The sequence below is a fragment of the Notolabrus celidotus genome, chromosome 12 (assembly GCF_009762535.1).
Source record: "Notolabrus celidotus isolate fNotCel1 chromosome 12, fNotCel1.pri, whole genome shotgun sequence".
In the NCBI taxonomy this organism is placed as follows: Eukaryota; Metazoa; Chordata; class Actinopteri; order Labriformes; family Labridae; genus Notolabrus; species Notolabrus celidotus.
The window spans coordinates 14,764,691-14,779,177 of NC_048283.1; the positions used below are offsets into that span (position 1 = coordinate 14,764,691).

Sequence of the window (14,487 nt, forward strand, 5' to 3'; positions counted from 1 at the left end):
CCCAAAGTGCTTCACAGAATAAAAGAGAGACAGAAAACAACAGCAATGGTAAAATTATAAAAGACAGGATTATAAATATAATACTTAAAAATAAAATGAAATCCTTTTTTTTTTTTGTCATAATTTTTTTTTCTATTTTCTTTTTGTTGGTTTTGTATAACTTATATGTAATTTGTCAACTGGTGGTGAACAAAGAAATACTGGAAAAAAATGCAATAAAAGTTGAATGACAAAAAAAATAAATGGTAAAATTATAAAAGGCATGATTATAAATGAAATGCTCAAAAAATAAAATAAAATCAATACAGTAAAATTAATAAAATAAGTAATAGTGGAAAGAAAAGTTAAAAATAAGGTAGCGTTAACAAGATCAGATGAATACAATAAATAAATAGATAAATAAATAATTAGATAAGATAAATATATGTTAAAGCAATGATTTGGTTATATTATGTATGAATGCTGATGAGAAAATTAGTTTATTTTCTTTCTCTTTTCACTTTGATAGGAACTTATACTCAATTTTACCCTGAGTTTGGTCTCTCAGGCATTGCAACCCCGCCTGTTTATGATTGACAGCATAGTGGGTGAATACGGTTCTGACTATATTTTCTGACCTGGACCTAAACCTAGGCATTTGATTTGTGGACCCAGAAGAGCAGTACTGACGGAAGGAGTAGCCGTGGATTTTTTTTTCTCCTGTAAGAATTCGTTCAGGGGTGAAATAACGCGACCAGCGTAACGTCACTTGACTTGGCCAAATTTACTTATCTGCCATTTTGTATCTTCACAGTCCGATTAGACGAAGTTGGATGTTAACGACAAGAGAAGCAAATATACTGAATTACCTTGTCGTTGTCTTCAATGCATCTTGATTCATAGTATGATCTAGTTAGACATATTTGAAGAGGAAGCTACAACTGCGCTCGATTGAGTGTCTTTCTTTAAGTTAAACGGTTTGGACTTGTGTTGTTTACCTTTTCCTTTAGCAGGAGAGCTAACAAGACAGACGTTAGCTGTGTTTCTCGCTAGCCAGCTAGCTTAGCTAGCGTATAACTGCACCAGCGTTAGCTTACCAAGGCTAACGGTACACTGTGGCGAAATGGCGTCCAACACGGCACAAGCAACACCTTCAACCAACTGGTAAGTCACATCTTCTGTGCTAAATATCACTTAAAACAAACATCGGAAACTTAATGCAGCATATATGAAAACGGTTACTGCTACATGTTATATAAAAGAAGATCTCCAGGGTGTTGACAAGTGTTAGCCATCGCCCAACCTGCTACATACAGGCCGATGGTGCATTTAGCGGAAAGCTAACTTAATATCTGGTTAATGTAAACGGTGACAACTGTATTATTCTGACTATTTTTAAATCGCATTTCTTGTTTAGTGGAAGGGGAATATTTAATTTTAATTTATTGACATCAAGTTGAAAGTAATTTCCCTGAATTGTTTTAGCTTTGCTGGTATGTTCTGGGTAGGCCTGCTTCCTAATGTCAACCGCGAACTGGATATCCGTTTAACAGTGATTAGATTCCTCCTAACTGTAAGCAGGGAGCTGTTAGTATACGTTGACTGAATCTACACCAACATTCACAAACACACTTACATCCAGTGGTGGAAAAAGTACACAGCTTCGTTTCTTGAGTCAAAGTTTAATATTACTCCAATACAAGTGGAAGTTGCACTGTCAATTTATTACTTGAGTTAAAGTACTGAAGTACTTGCTAAAATAACTTAAAAGAACTTAAGTATTCAAAGTACTTCGTAAAATATCTAAAAACGTTGTATTTTCACAAAGCATGATTGCAGTCAAGAATACATAGGAGTACATTCTGTTACATTCTGTTTATTTAGAAACCATTACTTGAAATCTCGAAAAACTATAACATGGAATAAAAACAGACACTAATTACTCCAAGCACAGACAACTTAGTTTGAAATGTTCATCTGGAAATAAAAACAAATGTTACGTAGCTCAGCACACTTTCTCAGGTTGGACAGTGAATGTTTGTATGTTTCAGCAGAGTAGGAAACAGGGAGAACATTTCAAACGATACGTATCATTCTTCATTTCAAAAACCTCTAACACGGGCTGAAGATATGACCATGGGTGCTCAGGTGGAGAATTATAGCCATCATTACCACCTCTAAATGAACTGCCTGATCTGAGTGAAATTTGCTCTGTGTTTGCTCCACGTTCACACATGGAGACGCACGATATACAGGTATGACTAAACCACTGAGACAAACAGAACTACACAAACACATTTTACGGTCTTAGGGATCAGATTTCAGAAAAGAGAAGGAAATTCATGAGCTGACTTCAAAGTAAAAGTAGTGAGTAACTAGAGCACTGATAGAAATGTAGTGGAGTAAAAAGTACAATAATTGTCTTCTGAATGTAGTGGAGTAAAAGTAATAAGTTCCCCCAGAAAATAACACTCAAGTAAAGTACAGAAACTTAAAAAATGTACTTAAGTACAGTACTCAAGTAAATTTACTTTGTTACTGTCCACCACTGGAAACATACACAAACGCACTTACATCTTACACAACAGAGTAAACGATCCTGTTTTATATAGTGTTAAAGGAAACTCTTGTCTCTTACTATTATAGTTTAAAAAGCTCATGTTTGTGGTTGACTAAAATTCTTGTGTTCATTTTAGGTCTTATGGTGCTGGCGCAGACGCCCAGGTTCATGAGAACCCAGAATGGGAGAAAGCCAGACAAGCACTAGCGTCCATTAACAAGAACCAGAGTCCTGCTAAGCCCCCACAAGCCAACCGGACCACACCAGAGCAGGTTTGTGTTTTATTTTGATGTGTGTGTTTGCCCTTGGCATTGAAATCTAAGCTCTGGCTTCCTTAAAGCCAACAGTACACAGATAGTGACATTGTAAGATGTTGAAACTGTAATTAATCAATTCAATCAAGGTTTCACAAGAATAGCGGCTAAAAAATGTATTTACTTGAAATTACATCACATCACATTTTTAATGGACACAGTATTAATGGACACCCCGGGATTTCCATGGCAAATACATTATGTATATGGATGTGTTAAGTTTGTTGAATTATTTATCAAGTGTTACTTATAGGCAAGTTTCACAAATATTATTTGTCTTGTATAATTGTGTTTTCTGTAGCTCCAACATGAATTATTATCTGTTCTGAATCCAAACACAAATGTTTTTTTTCCTGTGTTGCCTTTTCAGGCCGGTCAGTTTCAGCCAGCAGTATCTGATTCTACTGCCATTCAGCAGCAGCAGCAGCAGCAGCAGCAGCAGCAGCAACAGCAATACTATCCTTGGTACCAGCAAACTCAGCAGCATTATCCTGGATATACATACCCCTACAACTACTACTACCCAATGGGTCCAGTAAGTACAGAGAGAAAATGTATTCTCATGTTACTAGAATAACATTTACTAGTTACCGGAAATGTAGTGGCAACTTTTGCAACCTTCTTTTGCAACTTCTGCAGGACGTGATCTTTCTCACTCGTGCATTGTAAAGTAGGTTTACTAAAAAATGAAATGAATGCCGTATAGAATTAAACACACCGAAAATTTATTAAATATAGGCAAACAAAATCACTTCTCTTGTCGCTATTAACTTATATTTCCACAAAAGTGACAATACTATAAAAAACCAAACAAAGCTACGTTTAGAAAATATGTTGCTCCTTGTCCTGCTCAGAAGAAAGCACACATTGCATTGCACATGCTCAGTTGCTCCCATTTAGCAGCACCAATTACCTGCAGCATGACAATTAAAGGCACATACACTCAAATAACTCTGGCTCTAACAGGAACAAAACACTTGTGGAGCACTTTTTATTGATGTAGTCAGCTAAAATTGATGACAAAATTAGTTGCCGATGAATAAAAAATTCAATGAGTTGTTGGTGACATCATCGTATATATTTGTATGCTGTTGGCAGATATACATTTGTTTGCTGGAAAAGTAGATTAAGATGTTAAATCACTCAAGAGCCCATAAGTTATTTTGCTATTTGTTTCTTAATTAGTAATTAGTAATCACGATAATGGACTAGTGGATTGTCAAAATATGTGTTAGTTGCAGCCCTGTTAAACACTATAAGCTTTAAGGCTTGTAGATCTGAGAATCAGCTTCATACACTACAGTAAAATCAGTGTTTGAGTGTTTTGGAAAAGGCTCGTCCATGTCTACAAATATTTTTCTGAATTCTCAGTATGGAGCTGCATACCCTCCAAATCAGTATGGTGTACCTCCAGGGCCTTACCCAGGACCTCCAACCTCTAATGGACAGGTGACTGCTAGAATTTGCTTTGTGAATTAGTACAAATGTATAGATCTAATTGGGCTACGTCTATTATCACGTCCTTTTGCAAATTAGATTTTAATAAGTCTGATTTTATTTTATACATTAGCTTTTGTCCTTTTCTTTTCACAGCCTCCCCCTGTGCCAGGAATGGAAGAGTCCTCTAACTACCCATCTCAACCACAACCTCCTCCCCCTGCTACACCCCAACCACCCCATAGCCCAACCACCTCAGACAAACCCCCTCCTCCTCCACCCCCACCTATTCCTCCCCCACCTAATTCCCAGTACCCCCCTCCTCCCTCTCCAAATTCCTATAGTGCCAATAACCCCATGCGATATCCACCTGGTGACCCCAACCAAATGCAAATGTACAATCATTCCCAGGAAAGGCCCAACTATGGTCAAGGCTTCCAGGGCCAGAATACTTATCAGCCCTCTCAGAATACCCAACAGCACCAGCAGCAGCCAGGCCAGTACCTGCCAGGGCTTGGCAGAGGAGAGGCCAACAAAAACAAAAACCAGAAACAAGGACAGCAACTGTGGCACCGCATGAAACGTAAGATTTACTCTTTTGATGTAGCTGAGGCGTATAAGCTTTTTTACATACATATTAAAGCTACAAAACTTGGACTTTTGTATAAAAGTTAGAACTATAATTTGTAAGACTGTTAAAAGCACTGCAGGTTAAATAAATCCATTCAGACAATAGTCAGAACTCCAGGTTAGTACGGATTTAGACCAGGTGTCAGTACTAGACATACATAACATTTATCATTTAGTTTCATCTTTTTTAATTATTATTTTTTTGTGTGTGTTGTTTTGTTCTCACAGAGGCACCTGGGGCATCTTCTGTGAAGTTCAATATTTCCAAGAGACCCTATCAGGTTCAGTGTGGTCCAGTTTCCAATCAGAGTTTTCCCCCGGGCGAGCAGCCTTCAGGGTTAAATCCATCTCCTTCCTCCCCGGCTAGTGGTACAGCTGCATCCGGAGGGGCTCAGACACGGTGAGATCTTGTCTATCTTGACTGATATTGTTTTTGTGTATTTGTGTGCACATTTTAGAATATGAATTATATCCTTACAATCTCTTTTTCTCCAGACCTCAGGACTGGCCCCAAGCCATGAAGGAATATGTGCAGCGCTGTTTTACAGCCTGCGAGACTGAGGAGGACAAAGATCGTACTGAGAAGGTGCTGAAAGAAGTTCTGCAGGACCGGTTAAAGGATGGCTCTGCTTATACTATTGATTGGACCCATGAGCCATTGCCGGAGTAAGTTGAGCATTCACCTGGTGTATGTATTAATATAAACATAAACTTTGAAAATATGTCACAACTGCAAACAAGTTTTTCAGATGAACAGGCATCAACATGCTTTTATTTATATAGTTGTGTGGCTTTTTGATTGTGTGGACTGCCCGTTGAACTGACGTGTAAACATTTGGATCTCTTTGATTTTCTTCTGAAGACTAAAAGTCAAACAGTCTCGTTGGGAAACAATCCAACCCCAGAGGGCGTCAGATGGCTCTATTAGCCGTGGTGGAAGTACAGCAGCCGCAGCTTCAAGAGGCAGGGGAGGTGGACACAGACTGGGCAATTACCGAAATATATTTTCTCAAAGGAGTCCTTCCTCGAGTTCATCTCGTTCCTCCTCCCGTTCCCCGTCCCCCTCCCATAGCCGACACAGGGACAGAAGTAACCAAAGGCACAGACGCAGGTAAGACTCTTTCTTCCATTGTACTCACTTTTGTTACTGAGGACATCTTCTGTACGTCCTGTTTGAAATGTTTGATGTCTCTATTATTCCAGTGATTCTGGCTCACAGTCAGACAGCAGCATCTCTAGTGACCTCCGACCTCAACTGTCAAGACGAAGCCAGAGAGGAGCCCGTGGTCGTGGTAATGACAGAGACAGAGGACGCGGAGGTGGTGAGCGAGGACGGGGAAGAGGAGGAAAGGCCAACAGAGGAAGAAGGTAAAATATGAATTACATTGTTAAAAAGTGTAACTCTAACTTGTCTTTTAAAGTACGCCATGAAACAGGGATAGATTGTGTGAATAATCTGTAACATACTCACTCAGAAATATGGAAGATGCCAATTCAGCTGTTGGAAAGAAGAGGAAAGGCGGCAATGCTGGTCTAGATTTCCATGATCCCAACAGAGAAGCCAAAAAGCAGAGCAGAGCTGCTCGTTTTCACAAGCAGCTTCGCTCAGAGCCCCTAGTTCTCTCCATTCATACCCTGGACCTCCCTGATGGAACTCAGGAGAGTCTCAGCTGGGAGGACTGCCCCATCGTGGGAACATGCCAGGACATCACCAAGATATACCTGAGGCTCACCTGTGCACCAGACCCCTCCACTGTCCGCCCTGTGTCTGTAAGTTGTGGGAAGATGTGTAGCTTTTTAGGGCTCAGTTATCTTTAAATGGGTTTCTAATTAGTTTCCCAGCTCACTTGACATAATGTACGTTGCCAAAACCGTGGAGGGAACAGGGGGGATTGAATATGATGAATTACCTGAGCATGTCCACGTCTCCCTCAACCGCTACCAGGCTCTGACCCACATCTGAACTTGTTTCTAACCCAGGTCCTGAGAAAATCTCTGCTTGCTGTGAAAGCCCACTGGCAAACCCACCAGGACTACGCATATGCCTGTGAACAGATGAAGTCCATACGACAGGACCTCACGGTTGGTCATCTTCATATAAATTAATGTATTAGTCTTTTTAGAATGAAAATTTCAATTTTAGCTCAGCCTTGTTTTTGTTTCTTTGTTGTTGTTTTAAACACATACTTGTCCCTGTTGTCACCCAGGTCCAGGGAGTTCGTACTGAATTCACAGTGGAAGTGTACGAGTGTCACGCACGCATTGCTTTAGAAAAGGTGAGCCAGTCTCTTTTTTTCTCTTGCGTAAAGTGATGACACTGCATTTGGCATTACTGACTCCAATTTTTTGTTTCCAGGGAGACCACGAAGAGTTCAACCAGTGCCAGACCCAACTGAAGGCTCTGTATAAGGACAACCCCTCAGAGAACATCGGAGAATTTACAGCATATAGATTGATGTATTACATCTTCACCAAAAATTCAGGAGGTATGCCAGCATTTTCTTCAAATGTTAAACATCACATTCAGATGTTTTATTTCTACGTGTTGAAACTTTGACCGTTCATCCTCCTCTACAGATCTGACCACTGAGTTGGTTTACTTGACCCCTACACTGCGAGAAGATGTGTGTGTCGCTCATGCACTGGCACTCCGTGCTGCCTGGGCTTTAGGAAACTACCGTAGATTCTTTAAGCTGTACCAGGAAGCCCCACGCATGGCTTCATACCTCATTGACAAGTTTGTAGAGAGAGAAAGAAAGGCTGCACTTCGGGCCATAGTCAAAACGTAAGATGAGTTTTTGAAGGATTTCATTAAAAATGTTGTATATTTAAAACATATGCTGCATCTTATTTCTCTTCCATTTTCCCTCTGTCCACAGGTTCCGGCCCGACGTGCCAGTGGAGTATGTGCAGTCCAATCTGGGCTTCCCTTGTTTAGACTCCTGTATGGCCTTTCTCACTGGGCTAGGTGTCACCTTTGCCCCATATGACCCCGATAAGATAGACTGCAAAACCAGCACAGCCTCTTTGGCTGCTTCCTGAGAAGCGGGTGGGGATAGAGCCATAGAGGGAGGGAGCTTTACATTTCCAATGCACTGCACTTCAGACACCCCAGCCAGTTCACTGTAGTTGGCAATCCCAGAACTGTAGGAAGACACATGCAGCATCACTGTATTGCAAGACTCACATTTCAGAAGGAAGATATGATTTTGAAACCCACATTATTGTTTCATACATGGGTCAGCAGATACTGTCATACAAACATTCTAAATCTGCTTAATTCCCATTATGTCTAACCACACTTACAATGACAGAGAAGTGAGGGAACAGTTCAGGTTATCATGCAGTCTCAGCACTCAGAGGCCATGAAGTCACAGGACCAGATCAGGGAGGCAGTCACTCATCATGGTCCCTGTTCCTTTACCACCATCAGATGTCAAAGCTAACGGTGTTCTGTCATGTTTTTTCCTTCCTCAAGTCAACAGCTCCAAGACCTGAAGTCCCAAGCCTTGTCAAGCAAAAGGGAAATGTAAAAAGCTACTGTTGAAGTCACAGATCGGGCCATCTCCTCCGTGAAGCAAAGCTAGCAATCAGGTCAGCGTATCAAAGACTATGAAAACTGCAAGGTGAGAAGATGCCAGCAGCAGTTCATCTGAAAGAAGAGTTGGTGGTTTGTATGCCCTGCCCTACACCCTGTTTCCTTAAGGTATCTAAGTCGGCCCTTCATCCTGCTACTCCTCTTCGTTTACATGGCCCTCGAAAGCAATGGACTAAAGCCTCCAGTCTTTTTCCTGATTTTAATAAGAAGAACTCATTTACTGGTCACAGTCATGAAATGGTTGGCCGGCATTTAGGGGAAGTCTATCTGATAAGCATTGACTTTGTTTATGAGAAAGGAGTACAGGCGCGCGTTCCTCATCAAGGTGATGTCCTCGCTCCTCCAAGCCCCCTCTACACTGAGCTTAATCATCAGAATCCAAGCATTCGGAGGTAGAGAGGAAATCTGCCTCCCGTCATCCTCAGGTAGAGGTTCTGCCAGCACCTGGAATCCAGCAACCCCTCATCAGAACACCTCAAAGCAATGGTGAAGTCCATCCTTCATCCTCGTCGGCAGTATTGTCTTCACCAGCTATAATTCTTAAGAAACGTGAAGATCGGCTGAAGGTTAATCCTCCATGTCTGGAGCATTACTGAGAAGCCTGCTGCTGCTGCTGCTGCTGCTTCAAGAAGGAATAATAACGAGTGGTTTGTATGCGATGTGTGGCTCTGGTGTTTGCAAGGCTGGTAAGAGCAAAAGGACTTCTCTGGAGAAGGTGGATGATGGAACAACAGAGGTGTTTTCTCACATTTCTTCTGTGTTAATGTTTTGTCTTGTGTTAAGTGGACCACAGTATTGGCCTTTTTCTTGTGTTAAAATATTAAATGATAATGGAGATGCTTAGCAGGTTTTTAATGAAAATGAAGAGGCAGATATTTCAGATGAATTAAGAGTCATAAAACTGGATGATATCCTAAAATGCAAAAAGAAAAAAAAAAAACAGTTAGATCCCAGAAATGTTTCTGCACAGATACATGCTGCTGATCTGGTATTTAAGTTGATACATGAGTTTTATACTGATGCAGACAGTAATACAATAAAGAAGGAAAAGCAAGTTGAGTGAAGAGTAGAGTGTTTGTCCATTCACTAATAGAGGTGGTATAATTTTTCTAGAATTAAAGCTACAGATTAAGCCTCGGTCTAGTTAATACACCCTTTTGATCCTAGAATAAAGACTTGTTCCCAAAGTGGCAGTGGAGTAGTTGGTTTTCTCTCTTGGGCACTCTCATAGTGCACCATAACTTCTGAGACAAATGTCCCAACAATATTAAAAGTGATGAGTTGGCTCCAAAATACAGGAAAATATCCTTTTAATTCAAATATTAAAAAAACTTGACTGACTTTCCAAGAGCTGCACTTTGTCCCCTTTAACTGAGCACCTGTGCTGACATTGATAACGCAGATTGGCATAGTGATTCACTGCAGCTTTTTAGAATTTGAACAGTATTAAATGTTCCCTGTCAGACATTGAGCTTGAGTTAATTCAAACCGTTGTAACAGACCAGAACAAGAGTGGAGACACGCTTGCTGTACAATCAAAATGTTTACATGTCTACTCAGTATATTTTTTGTAAATATTGTATGATATTGCTGTGGTGTCTTTTCAATTTGGTGCATATAGTAGCATTTTTGTTCACACATGGGTAAGTGGGATTTCCTGTTCTTTTAGACCATTTGTGTGAATATGTAAACTTAACTGCAGGGTGTAGTGGTGGAGTTGGAAAAGGCCAGTTACTTCATTCGTCCCTGTAAAGCCTCAAACATTAGGATTGAACCTTTGAACCTTTGGTGTTAATCTGAATTTCCAGTAATATCTCAAATTTCGGTGTAAAAAGTTGTCTTCTTAGGGGAAAACAAATTCAGTCACTTGCCTGTTTTGTGGCAGTTTAGTATCAGAAGATGGGTTCATGTGAAGCTTTAACACGGTCAGTGGAGATTGGGTCCTGATGTAAAATATAAGTCATGTTTATGCCTTCAAAAAAAGTAATCTTTCCATCGGGCTGAAAAAACACTTTTGTAAACTTTGATCTGAAATTTGTTTTTCCAAAATGTTCCATGTTGACATTTCAGCAAACATCTTGTAATGACAATGATCTCAACATGTTTTCTTTCTTCCCACTTTCATTTACCTCACCCCCCCTGTCCTTTTTGCTGACTCCTTCCCTCAGTTCCCTACACCTTCCTCTCTCACACCTTCAGACTCCTCATCCTTCAGCTTCTTGTACTGCTGCATTGCAGGAGCACACAGGAGTGATAAGTGGGCGAAAACAACCACCTCCAGAAGCCAGCCGCGGAGAGTGAATTGTGAGCAATCCAAGTCTTGGTTTGACCCACTGAAGTTGAAGCCATACAGCTGATAAAATACATGGGAGTCTCACTCAGTGAAATATGGAAAGTGTTGATCTGCTGCTAATGTGATTTTGCTGCTAACCCAAATATTCAGAGTTTTCCTGAGCAACCTGATACTTGTTGAGTTTAAAAAAACTGCTTAATGATTGACAAAGTTAACGTACTGTTTTCTGTTTGTCCAAATGCATTTAACACAGTTGTATTGAAACACCAATAGTATTTTTTGCCAGTTGAATTTGTCTTTCAGTTTGTATTTTGCTATAATAGTAAGGAAGCATATAACTTGAATTTGCTAGATACAGAACTGAACTTTAAAGAGCCTTGTTGCGATGGTTTGATCCCCGATCATTGTAAAATGTGTCTGGACATACAGAACATGTATCTTTGAAATTCACCTTCATTTGGTAACTTTTCTTTTTCTTTATATGCAGTGGTGTTTTATAGGCAAAGTTTATTTTTTTAATTGCTGGTGTATGCGCCCATGCCAAGAAATGACTCTTTGGTCTCTTCAAATGTGATGAATTTCATTGATGCGTGTGTAAATGTAAAATATTTCACTAATGTTATAAGTGTGAATATCTGATGTCTCAGGTTTTCAGCATTGAATCAGCCCAGAATGTTTGATTTATATTTTTTAGTAGAAAATTCACTCAAGACAACTAACTATACACATTTTCATTTTAGATGCATTTGTGTTTTTCTCCCTTTCAATGCCTGATTTATGTTTTCAGAATTGCTTTGCTCCCATGTTACTGTATACCCCATCAGTCTTTGTAACTCCTTCCAGTTTGACACTAGAACAACTCCAGGTCCCACTTCTTTAACCCCTCTCATTTTCTGCTGCACCTTTTTTTTATTTTATTTTTTTAATTGTCTTCATTTTATTTTGTCTTTCCTCCCTTTCTCTTTTCCCTGCATGCTGTCCTCTCTTCTTTCCTCCAAGCCTATAGCCAGTATTACTTCTCTTCTCATTCATATTTTTTCCTTTAATGTTAAGTATGTTTGTGACCATTTGCCTTCTGTGCAACTAGTCACAATCACTAGTAAGTATTGTGTTTCCTCTGCCAAGCTTTAATAGTTTATGTTGCAGCTCACTAACAACTGAAGCTGAAGGTTTATCTTCAATGCCTCCACCCTATCCTCATCCTCACTCCTCTACAGATCTTACATGAGAAACTGCCATTTTGTAAATATTGTGTACATTTTGAACTCGAATAAAATTCAAGTATAATAAGCATTCAGCATTATGGAGTGTTGACTGAAAGAAATATTTAATTAATATTGAGTTAAACATGCATAAAAGGGGGTGGGGGGGTCTGAATGGATACAACTGTAATACTAAAGTAGTGGGATGATGTGTAAAATATTGACAGCTGTCAACTGTTTCCAAAAATTCGAACCCTTGATCATTCAAATGAGTGAAAAGGACAACATATAAATGCTGACACATACATTTTATTCCTTGAAAAACAAACATTTTACATTTTATTCTGGTAATACGGTCCAAAAAATGTTTGGATGGGCATTTTTACCATTGTATTGCATAAGCTCTACTTTAAACAATGCTAAAGGTATGAGAACTGAAGGGACCAGTTTCTGGAGTTCTGAAAGTAAAAGGTCCCATCCTTGCTGGACTTCTGCAAAGAATATCAGATTTAGATTCATTTTTCTATTCTGCCTCAGTCCATTTTAAATGGGCTCGGGCCCAAAGAACCCCTAAGCATTTTTTGATAGTTCCTCTTTGCATGGTACAGTTTCAACCTGCATTTGTGTACTAACTGTTCACGTTATTTTGGAGTGATTTTGAGCCCATGCAGTGATTTCCACTACAGAGTCATGTCGGTTTTTAATACAGTGCTGCCAGGGGGCCCAAAGAAAATGGCCTTAAGGTGCATTTCGACCAAGAGTTCTGGGGTCTTTTAGCCCCTAGAACTACTTTCCCCGGAACTAAAAGGCTCCTGTGCCCCCAATGTTGTCTGCGTTTCGACCGCGGGCCGAAGTCCCTGGTAGATTGTGCAAATCAGGGCATTGAGGTATGGAGAAAAAAATTATATTAAATAATATTTTGAAATCTTAATAAAAAAAACTGAACAATATACATTCCCAAGAACTCCCTCTGTGTTTCAACTACTGTGTTAACTCCACAAACACTGTTACGTTCAGCCGAAAGTCCCAGGACCTTTGAAAAGTACTACCCCCCCCAAGCAGGGGCTTTTCAGAGGGGAGATTATCTACCCCTGAACTAAATTTAGACCCTGGTTCCTCCAGTCGAAACGCACATAGTTCCGGGGTAAAAACGCCTATACAGTAGCCTATTGTGTTTTTGGCTTTGTCCCTTTTGAACAGGCAAACAAATGTATGTGAAAGCTGTACCACCTGGCTCCAGAAATGCTAGTGACTTTTCTGGGTTGAGCTTGTTTTACATGGACTGAGGCTGTCTGAAAAATCAAATTTGACATTCATTTTGGAAATCCTGGACACTGCATCCTCCACTCTAAAGAAGAGAGGTACAACCTGGCCTGTTATCAGCACAGTTCAAAGGCAATCATCCATGGTGGCATGGGAAGCATAAACATCTGGGAAGGAGCCATTAATGCTGAACAATGCAGGTTCTGTAGCAACATATGCTGCCATCGTGACAATGCCTTTTTCAGGGAAGACCATGCATAATACTGCAAGCAGATGCCAAGCTACATTCACACAAGGCCGACACAGCCACCTGGGAGATTTTGGTTTAAGTGGCATGTGTACAGTAGAATCTAGACTCCAACCTTCCAGGTACTAGACGATCCAGGTACTAGACGATCGACTCTACTGCTGAGCCAATGCTTTCCCCTGTCCGTTGATTGTTGGCTATTTGACGTAAAATGATGAGTAACTTCAATGTCTGCATTTGTGACAGCTTTATTGAATTAGAAAATTAACTAAATACACTAATAGTTACAGCAAATAGTAGAGGAGATACAGCACCACAGTTATTAGTAATAGGTTACTCACAACATTGCATTGTACAGTGTCCCAACTTTTTTTGGAACTGGGGTTGTAGAGATAAGTCTTCAAATTCAAGTTTTACAAAAGACAGTTTATTTTGAAATATTAAATGAGAGGCACCTGTGACACTAGTTACAAAACAGATGTGTGATTTCGTGCAAACGCATGTCCTTCAAGGTTTAATGTAGCTGTGGTTTATATTATATACAAGCTGAAAGATGTCATTAAATTCAAAAGGTAACTTAGAAAAGAGTTTTAGGATAGCCAGGGAAATCTTTAGAGAAGGTAGAAAAAGGTTGAGAAAAAACAACTCCATGTAGAACACAGAGGTAAAGCAAGGAAATGAGTTTATGTAGTCAAGAGCTACAGCAAAAACACTAAGGAAACTAAATTAGGAAAGAAGTAAATTAGAACTCAGAATTGAATAAGTAATCAGAGAAAAGAGAGAGAAAACTACACACTACAAGGCAAAGAGCAAAAAAATAAATTAAAACTCCTGTCAGGAATTTTGTTTTTTTTGTGGACCATTTTTCTCTCTGCTGATCTCATCCAGTACATATGTAGGTAGTGGTTTCGGACAAAAAAATCTTCCTTTATAATGACTTATACTGCTTTCTTTCTGTGAAAAA

At 39.8% G+C, this 14,487-nt stretch overlaps 1 protein-coding gene across 1 annotated transcript; it reads left to right on the plus strand.

Annotated features, from left to right (window-relative positions):
- The first annotated feature begins 685 nt into the window (after positions 1-685).
- Positions 686-12,104, plus strand: leng8 (leukocyte receptor cluster (LRC) member 8). The gene is made up of 15 exons (XM_034697628.1): positions 686-1,143; positions 2,676-2,811; positions 3,224-3,388; positions 4,225-4,302; positions 4,447-4,873; positions 5,149-5,320; positions 5,416-5,586; positions 5,783-6,031; positions 6,124-6,288; positions 6,396-6,690; positions 6,901-7,002; positions 7,128-7,196; positions 7,277-7,406; positions 7,498-7,705; positions 7,800-12,104. The coding sequence occupies exons 1-15, from the start codon at positions 1,103-1,105 to the stop codon at positions 7,960-7,962; spliced, it is 2,571 nt and encodes an 856-aa protein (XP_034553519.1). The 5' UTR covers positions 686-1,102; the 3' UTR covers positions 7,963-12,104.
- The last annotated feature ends 2,383 nt before the right edge of the window (positions 12,105-14,487 follow it).